Source organism: Vipera ursinii (assembly GCF_947247035.1).
Source record: "Vipera ursinii genome assembly, chromosome: Z".
NCBI classification, from domain to species: Eukaryota; Metazoa; Chordata; class Lepidosauria; order Squamata; family Viperidae; genus Vipera; species Vipera ursinii.
This window is the reverse complement of record NC_139517.1, coordinates 28,695,130-28,717,520: the sequence shown is the minus strand read 5'-3', so window position 1 is coordinate 28,717,520 and position 22,391 is coordinate 28,695,130. Positions and strand designations below refer to the sequence as shown.

Here is a 22,391-nt window from a genome sequence, read left to right as displayed (position 1 = left end):
AAAACATATAAGGAATGGTTGCTGGAACTGGATATGTCTAGTCTATTGAAGAGAAGGGCTAAGGGTGACATGATAGCAGTCTTCCAATATTTCAGGGGCTGCCACAAAGAAGAGGGAGTCAAGCTATTCTCCAAAGCATCTGAAAGCAGGACAAGAAGCAATGGGTGGAAACTAACCAAAGAGATAAGCAACCTAGAACTAAGGAGAAATTTTCTGACAGGTAGAACAATTAATCAGTAGAACAACCTGCCTCCAGAAGCTGTGAATGCTCTAACACTGGAAGTTTTTAAGAAGAGACTGGACAGCCATTTGTCTGAAATGGTATAGGGTTTCCTGCCTGAGCAGGGGATTGGATTAGATGGCCTCCAAGGTCCCTTCCAACTTTTTTATTATTATTACATATAAATTCTAAGGAATTAATATTATGACCTTTTCTCCACTAATGATTATGAACGTACCCACAGTATTTTTTTAAAAAATTATTGGATCAAATCCAGACTCACTCATAGTTAACAGAAGTCCTGTTGAAATAGGTGCATTTGAATTATAACAAAAGCAGATTCATCCACTGAATTAGCCTAGTTTTTCTGTTCTTTGGGAGAAAGATAGATAGATAGATGATAGATAGATAGATAGATAGATAGATAGATAGATAGATAGATAGATAGATAGATAGATGATAGACAGACAGACAGAACCTTACACATACACACATACATACATATTTCTTGCTGCTGTGACAAAGTAAAAATGTTCCAACCCTAAATAATGCTGCATTGATTTTAAATGCCTATTCTACCATATATTTCCCATACTATTTTATCAATTTCATGTTAATTATTTGTAATATTCTGTGGTTGTAAAATGATTTTATTAACACATTTTAAAATCATTTTGTTAAATTTGTGATCTACTCAGTAAACCCTGGGTGAAATTAGGAGTGTAATAACAAATAAAAAGGGATAGGCTAGGCTAGGCTAGGCTGGCTAGGCTAGGACAGGAAAATGCTGTAACACAACACTGTGGAATGGAGTTTGTACATTCAGTGTTGTAACCAATCATGAAAGACTTTGTCTACAAGATTCCATTTCTACTATATCTATCCTTCTTTCATTTATTGTAGTTCTTGACTTACAACCATTTGTTTAATGACATTCAAAGTTACAACATCATTGAAAAAGTGACTTACAACCAATCTTCATACTTACAACTGCTGTAGCATTCCCCTGGTCATGTGATCAAAATTTTGACACTTGGCAAACACCATGTATTTATGATAGTTGCAGCACCTTGAGATCATGTAATCTCCATTTGCAACTTTCCCAACTGGTTTCCAACAAGTCATGGATTTGCTTAACAGGCATGTGATTCACTTAACTGAAATAATTCATTTAACAACAGTGACAAAAAGGTCATCAAATCGAGCACTTAACAACCTCCTTGCTTAGCAACAGAAGTCTCAGTACCAACTGTGGTGGAATATCAAGGACTACTTGTAAACTGCAGTTCCTGCAAGAATCAATCAGTGCCAGTTTCCAACGGCCACAGAAATGTTCAATTTGCTTCAGATTGTTTTTCTGCAAACCTGCCTTGTTATGGATAAACAGTGATATTTTAGTTACATAAAAATGGAACATGCCTCTCAACTTCAGAAATATTGGTGATTGAGAAACTTGTCTTTCCAATGCTGGAAAAATAATTTCATATATTTGTAGACCTAATTATGTTTTTTGTTGTAATTATTGTTGTGGATGCCAAGTAAATTAACAATTAGTGTGTCCTCCTTTCCAATTGTCTGTCCCCCTCTTTGCTTGCTCAGACATCTGGTAAACCTACTCCCACCCTTCCGTTTTAATACCTATGTAAGAAACTACTGAGAGAGGATATCTGTTTGCTGTTGTTGACACCTCAAAACTAGGCCAAAGCGGCTATGGAAGTAGAACTTTTGACTTGGTGTCTGGAGGCTGAAGGGGTCTGGATGAGATAAAACAGGCTAAAGTTGAGCACTAAGAGGGAATTGCTTTTTCTTCAGAACCCTTCCTGCAGTGGTGGGATTCAGCCAGTTTGCACCGCTTCAGCAGAACCAGTAGCTAATTTTTTTTTATTATTGAAAAGTTTTATAAAGATTACAATATTATCCCCTCGCCAACCCACCCTTAAACCCCCCCTCCCCCTCCCCCACATCCCAGAGCTGAGTACAGGGTTACAAATATAATAATCATAATCTAACTAACATTAACCAACTATATAGATAACCAAGTTCATAATGTGCTTTAACTCCCCTATAACATAAATACAAGTAAGATAAAAGTATCCAAGTTATTAAACAATACTAATACTAAAAATAATAATAATACCATATAATTAGAGCTAATAATAAAAAAAGAAAAATTTTCACTAGAATAATTTTTGTTGAGTTTGGCAAAACGGCTGAAGCCCTAGCCCTTTTTCGCAAGGCCCAGAATGGCACTCTGGAAGTCTGTGGATGCCACTTCTGGAAGTCTGTTCTGGGCCTCAGAGGCCCAGAGGAAGCCTCCCAGGCCCAGAACAACTAGCTGGAAGTGCATGGATACTGCTTCCAGAAGTCCATTCTGGGCCTGGGCTGATGGGGCCCAGAATGGACTTCCAGAAGCAGCATCCATGCAGAGAACTGGTTGTTCACATATTTGAATCCCACCACTGATTCCCTGTCTATTGTGACTTTAACTCGAGTGCATGTTGCCTTTCCAAAGGAGCAGATCTGCAACTTGGGAGTCCTCTCGGACTCTCAGCTATTGCTGGATTCATCATCTTTGTCTGGCCAGTGCATTACCGCACCTCTGCCTGGAATAGAAGAGATGGGCAACTCAGTGATGACTCGACTTCTGCAAAGTACTTTAACAGAGATGCCTTTGAAGATTATTTGGAAATCACAGTTGACAAAGACAGTAGCAACCTACCTGCTGATGAGTACATTGCTACAGGCCCTTGCACTTATATTGTGGGTACTGCATTGACTTCAGTAGATTTCAAGATACAATTCAAAGTAGGGTTTTTAGTCTATCAAGTCCTACCAAGTTTAGCTCTTAGTACCTTTGGACTGTCAAATTTTAGTGACATGATGTTGGAAGATTCCAGTGACCATCAAAAATAGATTCAGGGCCATAGATGACTCATCCTGGAACTATTCTATTCTGACTCTTAGAAATAGCTCATATATATTTATTTGTATATATAATTCATAATTTTAATTCTTTTTCTGAAGGTTGGATCCAGGGGCCTGGAGCTATCATTGGAGAACATTCTCAAATTGGGGAGCGAAAGACTCGGGAAACCACAGCTGAAAATAAAAGGACACAGATCAGCCAAGATTTTTCAGGAAGAAGTTTGACTATTGACACTCTGACAGACAATGAAACCCAGATTGTGGTGAGTCTCATGTAAGAAATAATTCACATCTTCAGGAGGTTTTGATTGGACAGAAACCTTTAAGGAAATTTTCCTTGTAAAAGGGTGTGGAGATGGAGGGATAGGATCCCTTTAGGTGCTAGAAGACTTTAGACACCATTGTCTTCGACTGATGGCTGCAGGGGATAGAATTTTGTCTCCATTAGTATTTGGAATGCCACAGATTCTTCATCCTCATTATAAAACCACACCTAGGTTACACAGAAAAAGAGATGTACACTAATCCCTCCCTGACTCAGCTCATATTTATCAAAGTCATGTAAAATTAAGACACCTGGGAATAAAATGTTCTTTTTAGCTCTCCATTTTCTTATTGGATCCTATCTAAATGCCATTTTTCCTCCGTTATTTTTTGTCCATTGAGGTCAGTGGTTCATAAGTGGGAATATATGGAGGAACCTAAAATCAGGGATTATTTTTAACAGATAGTTTTAGTTTCTTGAATAGAACATTTCTCACCCTGTATGATCAAATCAAATCAAATCAAATCATGTCAAATAATGAACTATGTTTTGAATGGGACCACTCCATGTGTAGGGTTTAGGTATTTGTTTTCCTAAAATCACTCTAATTCAATATCACTAATTAATATCACTTTCTCTCTCTCCCTGGAGCAGTAGTCTGCTTCTCCCACATCCTTTTTAAAAGCTTAACCCCAATATCCATATGAAAGATGTGCAGGCCCTGTGGAGTTGATCAAACATAGCAGTGTCTGATTTGGTTACCTAAAAAGAGTCTGAACTTGTTAGTCCTGATAGGGTCTTGAAGGCTGTGAACTCAGCCACCAGTACATTAGTCTTTGTTCCTCCTGGTCAGCTAAAGCTTCCCAAGAGATGACATACAGCTAGGTCCAAATGGTGATAAGTTAACCCTTGTAGGGATGGGGTCTACTGTACTTAGGGAAGCAGATTATTTGGACCCATTTCAGGCAGTTTTGGGCCTTGGCAGTACCAAAACAGCATTGACTGCATTATGGAAGACCTCTGGTGGGAGTAGGAATAGGAATATATGGTGCATCCATTCTGGCTCTCCTTGATCTCTTAGTATCTTTCAGTACCATCAGTCATGTGGGGTTAAGAATGAGGGGGATGGTGTTGCAGTGTTTTTCTTTTTTCCACCAGGGCTGGTTTCCAGTTAGCTTTGAGAGGGGAGGAAGCAGAGTTCTAGCCCCAGGCCTCTGCTCTGCAGTATTATTTCAGGGCTGCATACTTCTCCCCATACCTTTAATGATCTAAAAGAAGCTGATGTGCACTGATGATACTCAGTTGTAAATTCCTATCCCATGTGAACCAAGTGATATTATCAAGGTTCCTTCTTGGAGTCTGGAGGCTGTGCGGGTCTAGATGGGAAATAACAGGCTTCAATTCAACCTTAGTAAGTAGGTGACCTCTGAATCCAATGACTTTCCATCTTTAGTACTCAATGGGGTACTCCTCAGCCAGAACTGATGTGGAATTCGAAGATCCTCCTGAACTTAGGGCTCTGGTTCAAGGAGAAGGTGGCAGCAGGGCCAACAGGGCTTTTGCACAGATCCATCTCGTGTGCCAGTTGCTCCAATTCTTGGGTCTGGAGGTACTCCTCATGAAGTCACTCATGCTTGCTCTCCTCCCAGATGGACTGGTATACTGCCTGGTGGGCTATTACTACAGCCCCTCTGTATAGGGCAGCTCTTAAAAACAATTTGGAATCTGCAGTTGATACAGAACACAGCAGTATAGGAAGTTGCGGGTGTTTTAGCATCATGTCATACCGCTACTTCATGAGCTTAGCTGACTTCCAAAAGGTTTCAAGGTGCCAAGCTATCACCCACAAACCCTTCGGGGCATAGAAACAGTTTATTTGCAGGACTGCCTGTCTTCAACTATTTCTGTTGATCCCTCCAGATCTGATAGAGTGCCTATCTCCAGGTCTTATCTATTAAACAATGGCTTCTGCTAGAACTCAGGAAGTATGGAAGTATGCTTTCTCTGTTGTGGCAGCTCTCTGTTGTGGAACTCCCACTCCCCCACCCTCCCCACATGGTCCTGACTCTGCCAGGGTTGGGTGGGTTGCAAAACATTAAATATATGAATGTTCCCTAGAACATAGGACCAAAATGTCAGCTGAGCATGTTTCATGAGTTTTAGTATTTGTGGAAATTGAGTTATGGACTGTGAATATGATTTACTACTTTCTACTGTACATTTGATATTGTAGGGTTAGTTTGCTATCATAATCACAAGAGAGAGTTGGGCAGCCATATAAATTGATGTAATAAATAAGTACAAATAAATAGCCTGCACTGCAGGGTTGTTATGAAGGTTTTAAAAATGTGTGCACATTGGGAATTGTTTAGCTCTCTGAGAGTGTTAAAAAAATAAGTGTAATAATAGCTTTAAAATAAATGCATTTAATCCACTTCCAAACCATCTTCTTAATGAAAATAAATTCTGCAATGCAGTACTGTTTATAAGATCTGTCTAGAATTATATATTTGATGTGAAGAGCTGTGAGTATGTGTGGAGCTCCTCTATGTAAAGCAGTTAAAATGCTCCATACAATTAAATTGCTCGTGCATGCTTCAAGCACACTTGCTCTTGCAGAATTGGTCACGTAAAGATGGTAGGTCATATACTCCTACTGGAGACACATAGATTGTATCTATCTGAACAGAAAGGCCAGGCAAACCACATACCTTTCATCAGATCGGTATCCAGATATTTCTGAAAAAAGTAAACACATTCTATGCAACTGCTGTTATTACATGCCAAGAGCTGCTTAAAGCAATTTCAGGTTCTGTTTCTTAAAGATGACTTTAATGAATGGAAGCTTTAACATGAGAGATCCAAACTCAGACTTAGGAAGAATTTAATGACTGCAGATATTCTTAAGCAGTAGGACAGCCTGTTTTCGAGAGTTGTGGATTCTCCTCACTGGAGGGTTTTCAAGCAACGACTGGACAGTCATTTTGTCTGTGATAGTCTCAGGATTCCTGTTTTGGGCAGAGGGTTGGATTATATGATCTCCAAGGCCCCTTCCAACTCAGTAACTCTATGAATAACCCACAATAGTAACATAGTCTGAAGTAAGACAGTCATTTTTTATAAATCATAATGCTTAAGATCATCTTCTAAAGTAGAACCAAACAAACCACATGATTGCTTTATGTCAGGCAATCCCTCTCCTGCCTCTATGGTGCCTCATATACGTAGTTTTACTCCATTATTTACTTCTTTTCAGTGCCAGTGAGCTTACTTTGTCTTTTTAATTAAATTCTATTTTTCTTACAAAATAAAGTTAAATATGTACAACTGCCATGGGCTGGATAATGGAGAAGAGATCCAATGGAACAAATAAAGGATATTTTTAAATGTGTGATCCTTGGAAGAGGCAAGAAAGTCAAGATATTCCTTAATCTAGCTTGAGAAATATTTAGAGATCTCTTCATGTGGTGAATGGAATGTCTAAGGAGGTGTGTAATTCTATCGAACAAAAACTTACATTATATACACACATCCACCACGTTCTATTGTCTTGCCCCTAATATTGCACTTGGATGTTGCACTATACAGTAATATTTAATATGTTTACAGCTCTGGATAAAAACTATTTTTCAGCCTATTTGTCTTTGTTTTTATTATCCTGTACCATCTACCAGAGGATAATACTTCAAATAAAAGAATGTCCAGGATGAGATGAGTCTTTAAGAATGTTTTGACTATAATAAAAAAATTATAATATAAATCGACTAATATAAATCTTTACAGGGCATAGGGGCAAGTTATTTGAGAGATTACCCTCTCCCAAGTTTTTTGCCAGCTGATATGGGCCAGCAGAGTGAGTGCTCACAGGTCACTTTGATTCATGCCATATTATGTGACCCATGAAGCATACATTCTCCGTCATGGCACTTGACTTCTGGAATGGTGTCCCCTGACATTTTATCCTAATTAAGGAGGACTTAAAGGCTGACAGTCTTCTCAGGCCTTGGTCTAGAGAGCACACAGTTCTTTATGGAATGTGTTTTACACATGTTGTTATGGAATGGGCACATTTTATCTTGTATGGGGTGATATTTAGTTTTTATGTTTTGCTATTATATTGTAATTTGGGAATTAGGTAGCACTCAAATTGAATTCACTGTGGCTGGATTCATACACTAAATTAGGTATTTTTCTTGTTTATGGCATAGTATACTGTGTGAACCCAACAATTGTGGTTTGTGTTGTGAATGATGGCTTTTTGTGTTGTGTAATACTTCTGAGTATGATTTAATCAAAACAGCTTAACAATCATGCATAAATTCAGTCTATGATGCAGATGAACATAATGTAATGGTTAGAGTGTTGAGATGGAATTTGGCAGGTTCTCCCAACTTAGCCATAGAGCCGTCTATGTGATTTTGAGCTGGTTGTGAGGACAAAATATAAAATAATCTTAAATATACCACTTAAGCTCCACAGACATGTGGAAGTGCATGAATGTAAGCAATACTTTTAAAATAAATTATGCTTTTAAAACATCTGATACATGCCTGCTGTTTTTGTCCCCTTAATTTCTGCCAGCCAGGAATAGATTCCAAAATTTAGGGAATTTGTCCCACAACTAGATTCTTGTTAGAAAAACATTTAACAACAAAAGTACCTTTTAGTTGACCCCAATTGGAAGTTAGAAGTAGTATGAGGGAATTTGCACTGCAGGCAAAGAATACCACAATACCACCTTAACTGATCTCTGAAGATCAGAGCCAAGTTTAGCAGCTTTTGCTGAGATGGTGGGGTGGCAGCATGTCAGAATCTTCAGGTGAACTGAGCCAAGTAGAACAAGGCTGCTTTCCAAAACTTATTAACGGATGACTTAGAAGAGGCCATGAGTATCTCCGTAGAGAGGGAAGAAAAAAAAGTGGGGGAAGGAGGGGGGAGTACATTACAGCTTGGTTGTAGAAGTGACAACGTCCTCATTATCATTTCTTGGGAAAAGCCTGGATCTCATCTCATCCTCACACTGAGTTCTGAAATATTCATCATTCTCAACCACGATTTTTCAAATCTTTCATATGCTATTACTTGCATGCTGCAGTCAGTATTGAAAAATGATATTATACTTGGAGGGGGCTAATCTATAGACGTGTTAATGTGTCATTTTTGGATTGTTGCATGAGCTGAGCAAATGTTGAACTGCTTTGTAAAATCTATCTCCCTATCTGATTCCCATACACATTGATATTTTTTTATTACAGTCAACTCTTTAAAGTATGTTACTTGACAAGAGTGACATACTTTTCTCTCAGTGCACCTGGTGTGGCAAAATAATGAAATACAAACAGTGGTTCACATATTCCTGTCCAACTGCTGAATAGGGATAGTCATCTCATCTAGCTGCTGGCTATTTTAACAAAAAAAAATGCCAGAGAAGTTAAAAATATTTTAATTTAGTTCAATATCCAGGTATTTTTCAGAAATTAACCAAATTCTATATAACTAATTTTATTCAATGCCAACTGCTATTTGAAGTGAATTAACACTTTTTATTTCCTTTTTCCTTTTAAGGTAGCATTTTTCTTTATATGTCTGTTGAGTATATAGTGTTTGTGTGATTATTTGTTTACTATAATAGAAAATCAATATACATTTGGGGGGCATAGGAAAGCACAGCTACATTCCTATTGCCAAAATCCCACTGCAAGTAATATATTCAGGTTCATGACAACATATGTAAATAAATAATAGTTAATCATAGAATCCAACAGTCCCATTAGCCTCATGGCTACCTCAAGGAGAGAGGTGTTATATTGTGAAAATACCAAGCTCAGTTTCAGTCTGAAATGCCCTCACATTTTAGAGCAAATCTAACTCCTCCTGATCCTGTGGACAAATTGAGATTAATAAAGCAATGATTTCCCCCCCCCCGCCCCCTGAAAAAGAGATGTGACAGAAGTATTGCAAAAACCAAGTTTCACCAAGTACTCTATCTCTGCCTCCATTTTCATCCCCACTTCTGGGGGTAGGTAGGCAGGTTGGTAAAGGGCAGAATAGTATGAGAGTCAGTACATTCCCCAACTTTACCTGAACTGGCACTTGATCACCTATTTTTATTCACAAGAATCTAATGTTGCGACAGTTTCCCAGTTTCTTTTTCAATAGCTAGGAAGATTATTATTATTATTTTTAAAAAATGGCTGCTGGTTATTTGAATCCACCATGGTTGTATATTGCTCCATAAGGGTGAATTGACTGCTCTGTGGAGCAACTTACTTGGCCAGTTAGGTCATGAAAACATGGAGCAGATATGTGGTTGGCCTACTCCACATCTCATCAATTCAACAGGATCATTTCATGGGATCCAAGAGATTTGTCTTCTCTGTTCCAGTATCTGCTCTATGAAACATTTCCCTCAAACCCCTGAGATTCAGTTGGCCCTGACCTACCAGCCTTTAAGAAAGTTCTGAGGACTAAGTTCTTCCCCCAGGTATTGAGCAAAGATGTTTGATCAACCCACTATAAATATTGGTGATTTGTGGTTTGTTCCTGACACATTATATATTTTATCTATTTACATACTGTGATGTTTTCTTTCAGAATCTCTTACCTGCAAAATCTCTTGATGATTTAGCAGCCATATGAACTAAATGAATTAATACTAAATGAACGAATAATAAATAAATAATCTTAGCCCAACTTACATCATACATAGATCCTTTCAAATACCGTACTGGACTATATTTTGAATGGGGCCTCAAGCGTTTTCCCTCCTTCTTATCAAAGCTAAGTCTGCCTGGCTCCTCTTATCTCCTACCCTTTTGTAGAGGATTTTAATTAGGTATACCTCTGTAAAAAAAAAAGGTATCCAAAATATTCAGCAAAACAATTAGATTACAAAACCTTACTCAGAATTCCTTCCTTCTCCCTCCCTTCAGCTTGTTTTGTTTCTGTTCTCTTCTTAAGCCTTGCTGTAACTAAATAAAGGTGGTGGATTGGGACATAATAAAGATCCAGTAATGAGGTCATGATGGAGCACAATCCGAGATGTAGAAGCAGCCAAGTCCACCCAGTCCCGGCATTTGCTCTTTTCATTTGTTTTCCCTCACTTTATTGAGAACACATTTGGAAGCTCCTTAACATGTGAATCCTGAAATGAGAAAATAGACTAGCATGGGTGACAACTGTGGAACAAATACACTTTTGATTGTTCACATCACAAATGCTGGTAGCTCTGAAGAGCTTCTCTCAAGAGATTTTGAAAATGAAAATATAGTCCTGACATAACCTTGGGCTTCATTTATGCTGGCGTGTTCCAGTTCATATTTGAGAATTAGCTCTGAATAGGTGAACTGCTAATAAAGGAACAATAATAAAAGGGTTGCCAATGGATGCTGAAGAATACATTTCATGTCAAAATGACAGAGGGCCGGTACCCAAAGCAGTTGGATAAGAAATGTATGGTCTGTTTGCATCAGGTTTCTCTCCACAAACTGGAATGAACTCCTTAAGCATGCTCACAAGAAATTCAAGAAGGCATTCAGAGAAGGAACATTAGTTCAAGCAAGTAGGAAACTATTACCAAAAGAACTGCAGCAACTGCTCTAATTTTAAGAATTAACCATGTATGGGGAAGTTGTATAATAATATTTTTTTCTTTCTGTTCCACCTTGTGGACTATTTGCCTCCTTTCCATCTATCTTTTAATAGTCAGATTTGCTATAACCTTGATTTTCCTTGATATAACCTTGAGTGTGTTGTGTGAGTGCAACCAACTGCAGTTTATTCAGTGAAATATGATTGAACGAACGATGGCTAAGGTTAACGCATGAATCCAGAATAATTGCCAATTAATTTCTGCAGGGTTGGCTGAAAGAAACTAAGGTCTGGAGAGGAACTAGCTTAATAGCTCTGGGAAACAGAATTTCCTAGGAGGAGTATGATCATTGCAACATTTACTAACGAAAACCAGCTGATAACCCAAGGATTGAGGTATCTGGAAAGAAATGGAAAAGTGGAAATTCTACTCATGTTCCCATCATTATTGCATATGAATTGACCAGGAATATTACGCAGTTGTTTAAAGACCAGAGAACAGTAAAAGGAAGCCACTGAAATAAATCCAATGTGGGTCATATTCACATATTACCCTGGTTAACAACTTTATTTACTCAATTAACCCAAAAATACTCATACTGTCAGAAGAGTAAAAAACTCTATCAGAGGGGATGGATCGATGGTTCATTTTTGATGCATGATAAACAAAGAAAACCCGAAGCATATCTTCTACTATTAAACTTTTTAATTACAAAGAAACTTATAAAAACACAGAAAGACTCATGGCTACATGTTTATCTCACCAGAGAACACAAAGAAGAGGAAAGACAAAGTAACTTTTGCTTTAGGCATGCGCACACAGTAGTAAACTGGCTGAACACGTGACACTCACCATGGTTACAATGAATCCTGGACCAGTCAGCATCTTCCTCAAAAGTAGCGGATTGTGAAATCACTATTACATGATGAGAGTCAATATATTTGCTCCATTTTGAATATCATCAATATCCATAAATCTCATTCATTTTGCTGCAGGACCCCCTTTCTTTCTTTGAGCTAAAGGAATATTCACCATAGCGTATGAACCAAAAATATGGACATGCGTGAGATCAGGCTTGTGTCCATATAACATGAAATAAGGGGTCTGATTTATTACACTACTCCAAGTACGGTTGATGATATGATTAGCATATTTAATAACCTCACCCCAGTATGGGAGACTGAGATTAGCATCTTCAAGTAGGCAACGCATCGTTTGCAGAACCCCGTTTCTACGTTCTGCCACTCCATTCTCAGCCAGAGTGTAAGGAGCTGAGGTCTGGTGTAGTATGCCATTCTTACGCATCCAGCCCTGAAAACGCTGAGACATGAATTCAGCACTGCGATCACTCTGAATTCTGGCGATGCTAACTTCGTATTGGGTATACACAAAAGCGGCAAAGTCTTTAAAGATCTGAAAAGTCTCAGATTTTTCTCTCATAGGAAATACATATCCATATCTAGAGTAATTATCAACAATTGTCAAGAAATATCTTTTGCCACCAATTGTTGGTGTAAAAGGACCCACTATGTCAGTGTGTACCAAATCAAAAATGCGTGTTGACAGGCGTGTAGCGCGTTTTGGAATTGCTGCTGCTTTGGATTTGGCTTTCTTGCAGACAGCACAGTCCAAGAACAACTTACACCCCTTTAGATCCAAACCTCTAGCGAACTCTGGCATCTTCTTCAGAACACGGAAACTGGCATGACCCAATCTTCTATGCCACTTATGAATACACCTGTAATGCAAAGGTTTACCTGTTAGTGAATTCTCAACATCAGCATGTTTATTAGGAACCTCAGGCTTGCCGTGAGCAACCTGTGTCTTATTTGTCTTCCTGTTAGCTTTAGGAGCCTTTGAAAAAGCAACAGGATCTCTCTCTGGGACATCTCTCTATGGGCCTGCACTCCCCCTTTTTGGATCTTGTATACTTGCCTGCTCTTGCAGCTTAGATTTTGGCTTTAAGTAATAAACACCACCAATCAACATGGTTTCAGCAACAATATCTCTGTCTTTAACTACATAACTTACCTTTTCAAGATGATGAACCTGGAATTTTGACACCCTAGACAAGTGACTCTGACTAAGCAAATTACTATTAGCTGATGGTACATAATAAACATCAGAAATGTATGCATCGAGCTCTTCAATATAAACAGTTCCTTTTCCCTTGACCTGAACAGGATGATTTGAAAAAGAGTAAAGTTCACGAAGTTCAGGTTTAGTCTCATGCATCTCTGTATAAAGCTCTTTTCTATAGGTAACATGTAAAGCTGCTTCACTGTCCAAAGTCCAAAGAAGTCGTCTGTCGTACTCTGGTTGAGGTTGTGGATCGCTGGTTAAAGCCAATGTGGCAAGTGGAGCTTGTGAATCATGCCTGGGACCACAACCATGACTTTGTCATCTGCCTCCACCTCTGCCTCCTCTGGAATCTGTTCCTCTGGGCTGGTATGTGGCAGGCGCTGAAAATTGTTGGGGACAATCCCGGGTGGAATGTCCCACCCAATTGCAGATGTAGCATCTTGGCATCTTTGGAACATAGGCTCTTTCACTGAAGGAATGCCTCACTGGAGCTCTTGATGCAGGTGGTCCTCTCAAATGTGGCGCGGCTTGCATAAGTGCCTCTTCTTCGGTTAAAATTCTGCATACAAGATCCACTGTGCGTTGAGCAATGGGCACTTGATTAATCTTGGTAATAGCATCTTTCCATTCATAGTTCAATGAGTTAATAATAATGCTGATCATTTGAAAGTCATCAATAGGATGGCCATTTTCACCCAGTTCTCTTCTTATTCCTTTCATTTTAGTTAAGTGTTCTCCAATATGTTCACCAGGTTTAAATTTAGAGCCATGGAACTTGGACAAAAGCAAACATGTAGACTCAAATGACATAGGCCGATAACATGCTTCTAATTGAGTCCAAATTTGTTGAGCAGTTGCATCTTGTGAAAACGTAAGCTGCAATTCAGTGTCATTGACATCAATAATGTTGTGCATGCTTTATTATTCAAGTCCCATATATCAGGAGTCCATGGCTGGTCAGGAGGATCAAGAGCCTTGGTGGAGCAGTGGGCTAATGCCTCCTTAAGTAACACCAGCTGCCTGCAATTAGTGCAGGTTCGCGTCCCACCAGGCTCAAGGTTGACTCAGCCTTCCATCCTTCTGAGGTAGGTAAAATGAGGACCCAGATTGTTGGGGGCAATAACCTGACTTTGTAATAATGCCGCTTGGGGGGGGCAAAAGCCCTAATAATAAGCAGGCATATACATAGAATGAAGGCTATTGCTAAGCACATTGATTTGTGCTTTAGATTGTAAGCCGCCCTGAGTCTTCAGAGAAGGGCGGGATATAAATGGGATTAAAAAAAATACTATGCCATGAGTATCTTCTCTGCAAAGCAAAAGTCCAACTTCACTGACCCATGCCCTGTAATTTTGTCCTGACCGCTTCAATTTTGAATCACCAGCCAGTGGTACAATAGGAGGTGGCTGTTGAGGAACATGCATTTGAGGTACTGGCTGTGCAGGTTGTGCCATCCGGACTTGACCTGCAGGAGGCACCGGTGGCTCCTGTGCCAAGAATTGGGGCAGATGCATTGGGACTGCTGCTGGTATTGGTGCTGGCTGTGGCTGCATTTGAGCCGCAATTCCACTCTGGCCAGCAGGAGGCGCTGGCACTTGAGCCGCAACATTAAGTTGGCCTGCAGTTGGCACTGGCCTTTGTATTTGAGAACCCAGTGGTAACTGCACTTGGGCTGACTGTTGCTTTGCTCTATCTGGGACAGGAACCTGGCTAGTAGCAGTATTAATAGGAATTCTAGCATCATCACCTTGGAGCAATGATTGATAAATAGACATCTGTGAAAACACATTTTGCATTCTCTTAATTTGCTCTTGCATTCCATATAATAAATCATTTCTATCTTGTAAAACAAATTCACCAGCAGATGGTGCTATAACATCAGATTCAGGCATCACTGTAGCCTTGTGTGCCATTTGAATTTTCTGTTCCCCTTTGTCTAACATAACACCCACTGGTGGGTGTGGCTTAGAAGGCCTGGAAGAAGAAAGCAATATGGCCGACTCTGGGCTTTGCATAACAGTAGAGTCCCTCTTGTGCTGTTTAATCATTGAGGCATATGCTTTAGCCTGTTGTAGCCTTTGCTCAAAAACCTCAATTTGTTCAAAAAAACTTTTCTCAGAGGTACAAGGAGAATAAAACATTACATCCTGCCCATATTCAGCATGAGCTCCGTGAGTGTGAAAACTTTCTGAGACGGCTGCATTAGAGCTTGTAAAAATAGAAGACGGTGTAACTGACATTAAATCTTCTTCTCCAAGACCCGTGGCAGAAGCAAGTAAAATCTGTTCTTCATCAGACTCGTCAGACTCCTTTCTGTCTCCCTTTGGCATCGGCATTTTCAGTAAATTGAGAACAGCAGTAAATCAGCTGAACTAACTATTATCAGCATCAAAAATAAACAAAGATGTTGAACTTAATTACGGCAGCGAGACTTTTAGTAGCGCAATATTGGAAGAAGGAAGAACTGCCGACTATAGAAGAATGGACTTTAAAAGTCTCCAATCTGGCGGAAATGGCAAAGATTTCAACGTACTTGAAAGATCAATCGCAACAGAGATATATTGTGGAGTGGAGAAGATGGATTGATTATATCCAGAATAAATATGGGACTAAAAAGTTTCATCTAGCATTTGAATAAGTACTGATGTGATATTTATATTGCTTGTAGTTATTTTATAAGAGTTAAAGTGCGATAGATTTAATATTTTATTGTTGTTTGCATAAGGTAGACTATGATTGCTTGTATTTTTATACCCTGTATTGAGCTCTGGGAAGTCGGGGAGGGGGGAGGGGGAAGGGAGGGAGGTGTTGGGGAGGGTTGGGGAGAGGGGAGGGGATTTGGAGGGGTTTTGTCTTTTTAAAAAATGTATTGTAAAACTTTTCAATAAAAAAAATAAACCATCCTCTGCTACCATGTCAGAAGAGTAAAAAACTCTATCAGAGGGGATGGATCGATGGTTCATTTTTGATGCATGATAAACAAAGAAAACCCGAAGCATATCTTCTACTATTAAACTTTTTAATTACAAAAAACTTATAAAAACACAGAAAGACTCACGGCTACATGTTTATCTCACCAGAGAACACAAAGAAGAGGAAAGAGAAAGTAACTTTTGCTTTAGGCCAGACATGTCAAACACAAGGCCCGGGGGCCAGATCCGGCCCGCGAAGTGGTTTCATGTGGCCCGCGAAGCCATCCTGGAAAGAGTGAGGGAACGGCCCCCACTGCCTCGGCCCTGGCCCAGAGACCCTCCTTCCGCCAGAGACCCTCAGATCTGTCCCACTCCTGCCCAGGCCCCCATAGGCACCCTTGATGCGAACGATGCAGAGCTGGCCATGCCCACCCAGTAGGCCACACCCACTCTAGCCACGCCCACCCAGTAGGCCACACCCACCCTGGCCATACCCACCTGGCCCCTTGAGGGCAACCGCAATGCTGATGCGGCCCTCAATGAAATTGAGTTTGACACCCCTGCTTTAGGCATGCGCACACAGTAGTAAACTGGCTGAACACGTGACACTCACCATGGTTACAATAAGATAAAGCTTGCAAAAATACAAACTATACCTTGCTTTACTGAGAAAACAGAAAAACGCAGTGACACATATGCTATACCATAATGACTGAGTTGGTACATCATATCAGGCTGAAATGAGGTTGGCCAGTTGTGGCACAGTTTGTGACATAAAAATATTTGTTCTGGAAAACATCTAAGAGATCATGCAGTTGAAAGATTAAGGGCAAAGGTTTTCTACATCAACACATTTTTGTAGTGGTTAGGTGCTATGAACTTACATGTAGCAGAAAAGCAATTATTCTCTGACTGGTTTTCTTTAACAATTTGTCTTCCAGCTTTGTTAACAGACCTTGCTAATTAAAAACGGGAGAGAATGAGCCCAGATCTCCACGTTAGCACTCTTGTCTTGAAGGACCACCAATTAAGTTCAAACCCTGGCCAATATCTTGCTAAGAATAACAGTCAAATCTTGGTGTTCTTTATGAAGATGAAATTCTGCTATTAGCAAGACTGCTATGAAATCCACATTATTTTATTGGTGCCATTCCAGGATAAAATTTGACTACAAGATTATTTAACTGGAGCCAGAACCTTCTGCAGCATAAAGTCAATAAGGATTAGGACAGTGTTTATGCAGACAAAATACCTGCACAAAAAATGGGTACCAAAGTCCAAGCATATTTTTGCAGGGTTATGTAGTGTTAACTTTTGGAACTATTAAACAAAAAGGTGTTATAAAATAGTACAAGAATAAAAAGTCTTTAGCAAATAATGAATTAAAAATCTTGAGGAGAGATGTACTAAGGATTACTATAACTACCTGAATTACAATAACTATATTTAGAGATGTCTTACATTATATGAGAAAAGGTTCAACAAATTATTATCTTGAATGCTAATTTTTCTGTGGCAAAAGATTATCTGCTGTTGAAGTAGAAGCAGCGGAACAAAATGATCCGACTAAATCAAGTGACATAGCCATTTTATGTTATTAATGTATATAAAGGTTAAAGGAGGTGGAGAAGTGAAGTGAACTTGCAGTTTTTCAGTTATTGCTGAACTACAATGCCTAGCAATCTCAGCAATTATATAGTAAGGAAGGATGCCAGATTCAGTGCATTTTAGAAGACCACAAGTTCTACAGCTTTGGGTTAGAGGATATTCACATGAGAACCAAAATTAGCTACATTTTTGTTTAATTTATTGTAAAACCCCACCAGTGTGGGTAGGTAATACATTGTACTAATGAGAAATTCAGTTGAATTAACCATGGCTCAATGTTGTGCAACCATAATCATAGTTAGGCAACCTGGCACTCTCCAAATATTTTAGATTTCCTCCCAGCAAAGATAGTCAGGAGCAAGTGATTATGGGAATTGTAGTCAAAGAACACTTAGCTGGCATTAAACTGCAGTATAGGACTTTGCAGTATAGGACTTTGCCTGGAAAGATCAAATTTCCACTCAAAAAGAGTTTGGTCAATATTTTATTTGTTTTAAAAATTCAGTATTGCAATTGCTTGGGAACACTGGGTGGATATCTGCAAGAGGAGGGAAAGGAATCAATAATCATCATGAGTATCAAGATATCACTGCACAAACGATACAAATTACAAACTTACCTCATTTGCATAATTGCATCATGAATTATCATGGCATCTTTTGAACCACATAAGCAATACTGATACAAAGTTATAGTGGGATTATACATGGTACAAAGATTTTATCCTTATAAAGTAGGTGAGATAATTATGGTCCTTTTAGGACTTGTGGACTTCAACTCCCAGAATTCCTGAGCCAGCCACACTCATTCAGGAATTCTGGAAGTTGAAGTCCACAAGTCATAAAGGGGTCATATTTCCCCACCTCTGTTATAAAGGATAGCTCACATAGAGAATGCATTTAATAAAATTACTTGTTTGTTCACAGTTCTCCTTGATATAGAAATTAATTAATACATGTAGGAAGATAAAGACAAATGCCAAATATGATAGAATTTTTTCTTGTTATGCTTAGACAGCTTCCTATCCCCACCCCCTACCCGACTTTCATTTGCCTTTCCTTCAATGAACAAAGATTTGCTAAAACAAGAAAGGGAAGCTTCTCCCATATTAAATATTACTTTATAAATAGAACTGCTGTCCTGTTCCATATCTCCAAACTTTTTTTAAAAAAGAAATCTCTTTGGGAGATATGACTAGATTACCCAAATTAAAGCTATTTTTGATTTGTTCTCTTACTATTATTTTTGTCCTTGAGCATTTAATTTGGAATGGACTACCAATGATAGCTCTAGGTCAGACTTCCTCAATCTGTGGCCTCCAAAAGTATTGACTACAAAACCCATCACTCTGAAGCTGTTTTAAAACCTTGGACCTTATTCCATGGTTTCACTATCTAGTGCAGGGGTCAGCAACCTGAAACAGTGAAAGAGCCACTCGGAACCAGTTTCCTCACAAAAGGAAAAACTGGGAGCCACAAAAAATGTGTGCACATACTCATACATACACACATGCGCAGAACAGGATTTGACTGAAGAGTGGAGCCAAGGCGAGATATGCACCTACCCTGCATATTTGAATTGATTGGTTGAACTTTTTTAGTCCCACTTTTTTTTTTGGACTGCACATGGCAGAGGACTGGGAGCCGCAGGAGACGGCTGAAAGAGCCACATGTGGCTCCGGAGCCGCGGGTTGCAGACCTGTGATCTAGTGAATACCTCCATTAGACTTTTTAGACACAGAATAATGGCGATGATGTTAATACACAATTGAATGGTTCAATAAAAATTTTCAGGTTAAATGTACCGGGCAATTGTTTTGCAACAAAATAACTGTTAAAATTATGTTTATAAAAGCTCTGGGGGACGGCCTATTTTTATAAAAAGAAATCTGTTTTTTAAAATAATATCAGTTGTTTCTTAAAAACAGGAAGTTGGCTTTTTGCTTGAAAAATATCATTTCTACTTGATACATAAAATATTTAACTGATGATCTTTTAGGGAAAAATATGAAGTAGCAGGACATTAACTACATGTTATCCTTTTATTGTAGTCATACTGTTCAGAGACTGTGGAAGTGGAATCCAGTGTGTTCAGGTAGTCTGGCTGAGGGAAAGCTGTTTTAAAATAATCCCATCTCTTTACCTCTGCACAGGAAGACAATCACAGCTACTATTTATCCCGAATTTATGGTCCCCAAGAGAATCGAGCCAAGGAACTTTGGGTCGAGGTGGCTGAAGCAAACAGGAGCCAAGTCAAAATCCATGGAATCCTGTCCAATACACACAGACAGGCTTCGGTGAGCAATCCTTACTCTTAATCTTGCCAATCCACCAGCATTATGTTGACTTATTTTCTTAACTTTTGCTACCTGAGCTCTGTAGGTATATTTTGTTTTGCAAGCCCCATTTTCTTTCTCTGCTGTACAGAATAGAAGGACAAGCAAGAAAATGGACAGCAAGAGCAATAAAAAAATAGTAAAGGAAAATCAGAGAACAGCCTGACCAGAGAATCAATTTTATATGTAATTACAATGTCTTGGTAATTGTTTCAACTTCCAGTGATTAAAAAAAGTCAGTATTAAGAGGTTAATAGCCACGCATCTTTAATCCAACCAGTGAGGTCGTAATGTGTTTCTGGGAGCAAAAGTAACATAAGGATTTGATTTACACATGCCTTAAGCTATAAAGTGGTTTGATTTTGGTTTAGCCAACCATTGTGATTTGTAAGCCATAATTTATGTCTTTATGTGAATCCAGTCAATTATACTGTTGACTGATTGTTGACTATTGTTCAAGAATTAAATAAAGCATAATATACTTGAATCCAGTCAGTCTTATACTGTGTTGTTAAATACTCACAAATTTATTATGATCTACATTTCTTGGATGTAATCCATAACATTTTTTTAGATTGTAATAAATTTGTTGAACTTCTCAGTGTCAGAAGACTCTATTCTTTTAAATACTGGATCAGCATGAGGAAAAGTAGTTATTGTTTTTCTAGTAACTATTATTCTTCAGCATTATTTCCAATAACCTGTAGATGTGGTCAGCAAATTAATACAGAACATCATCTTATCTTAACTTTTGCAACAACGTAAAGCAGTTGTTTTTTTTATAAAATTAGGTAATTATTTAAAAAAGAAGTGCCTCAGAGCTCAAAAATCTTCATCATAGTCTTCCTAAACTCCAGGAGGACTGCAAGTAAAACAAAAATGCCAAAAAAATATATAAGTAACTTGTTATAACTACAACATTAATACTGAGTAATTGGTTTGAAATTAATTTTAAACTGACACTGTGATTTTAACTTTTTTATCCAAATGCTTTAGTTATTCCACTTTTGAATTTTTGCCCAAATATACTGTGCTACAACTCACATTACTATCACACTGGGAAGAAAAATGAGACATATAAACATCAGATAGAGAGACAGATATATATTGCAGATACCCCTGAGGTAAAGCCTCTTTTGAGTCAGACTTATCATTACGGGCATGTTCATGTTCAGTCAATATAAAAACTATAGTATATATGATTGAATCATACCTTGGTTGTGTTGATGGTATCCAGTTGGTTTTATCTCAGCTTCCCTCTTCATTACTCATGGATTTTATGATATTTTTTCTTTTGTTTTTTTGTTCTCTGGAAGCCACCCAGAGTCATATGTTTGAGATGCTCAGCCATATACTGAACGAAATAAAGACCATTGCCCTCTTCCAAGATTTATTTATTTAGGATTGGTTTCCCTAATTAATTTTCTGTGGGTCCAGTTCTACTTATGAGGGGTCCTTGGTGCTCTCTGAGCTTGCTTGTTTTCTTGCAAACATTTCAGTACCCTAACTAGGTAATATCATCAGTGCTAGTAAGGAGTGCTGTTTGCTGTCTGTTTATATTCTGGTATTTTGCCTGTCTAAGTGATTGGAGGTGGTCTTAGGAATCTTTGGTTGGGCTGTTTACTAATGGCTCTTTGGCAGTTTCTTGATTGAGGTATTGTTTACTTGATTGTTCATCTGAAGTTGACCTTGGAGGTAACCACCCTCCACCCACCCAGACAGGCAAGACATCAGAATATAAACTGACAGCAAACAGCACTCCTTACTAGCACTGATGATGTTACCTAGTTAGGGTAATGAAACATTTGCAAGGAAACAAGCAAGCTCAGGGAGCACCAAGGACCCCTCATTTCAACCCTGAGCTAAAAATATTCTCCTTCTGTAATGTATTGGGCTTTGTCTTACTTAAGAATATCATGTGGGGTTAATTGCTGGAAGGTTGCTTAAGCAGAGAAGCTGGCTAACGGCTCCCAGCTTCTCAGACAACCCGTCTCCAGCGCTGCCATTGGCTGCTTCTTGGGTGGCAATAGGTTGCTTTAAACCTATTGGCCGCCACCTAGAGACCAGGGTATAAATTGCTGCATTCGCAGCCTTGTTTCTCAGTTCAGTTCCTGCAACAAATAAAGAATGATTCTTGCTGAACTCACTCGCCTCGTCTCGTCAAACAAGCATCAAACCCAGTATATAACACTGGCAATGAAGGTGGGATCCTGCTTCTCCAACAGAGCTGAGAGTCACTAGGGGGGAGGCCGAACGCACCTGGCAGGAAAAGCAATTTCCCCCCCTACGGTCGGCCTAGCACAGTCACACTAGCGACCATGCACCCAGAGGACCAGTCCCTGGGCATACGGAGGAGCAGGATAAGAAGACGTCAAGCCCCAGCCGCAAAGACCAGCAGAAATGACAAAGGACGGAAAGCTGGAAGAATTTGATATAGCTCACCTGGAAAGATG

The 22,391-nt window shown here is 39.0% G+C and overlaps 1 protein-coding gene across 1 annotated transcript in view; it reads left to right on the top strand.

Moving 5' to 3' along the window:
* The window catches only part of PLXDC1 (plexin domain containing 1), a 76,299-nt gene that overhangs the window by 16,799 nt on the left and 37,109 nt on the right, over positions 1-22,391 (top strand). The window contains exons 2-3 of the mRNA XM_083376230.1: positions 3,245-3,408; positions 19,756-19,899. Coding sequence (XP_083232356.1) covers positions 3,245-3,408; positions 19,756-19,899 — 308 coding nt within the window. The remainder of the gene's footprint in view (positions 1-3,244; positions 3,409-19,755; positions 19,900-22,391) is intronic.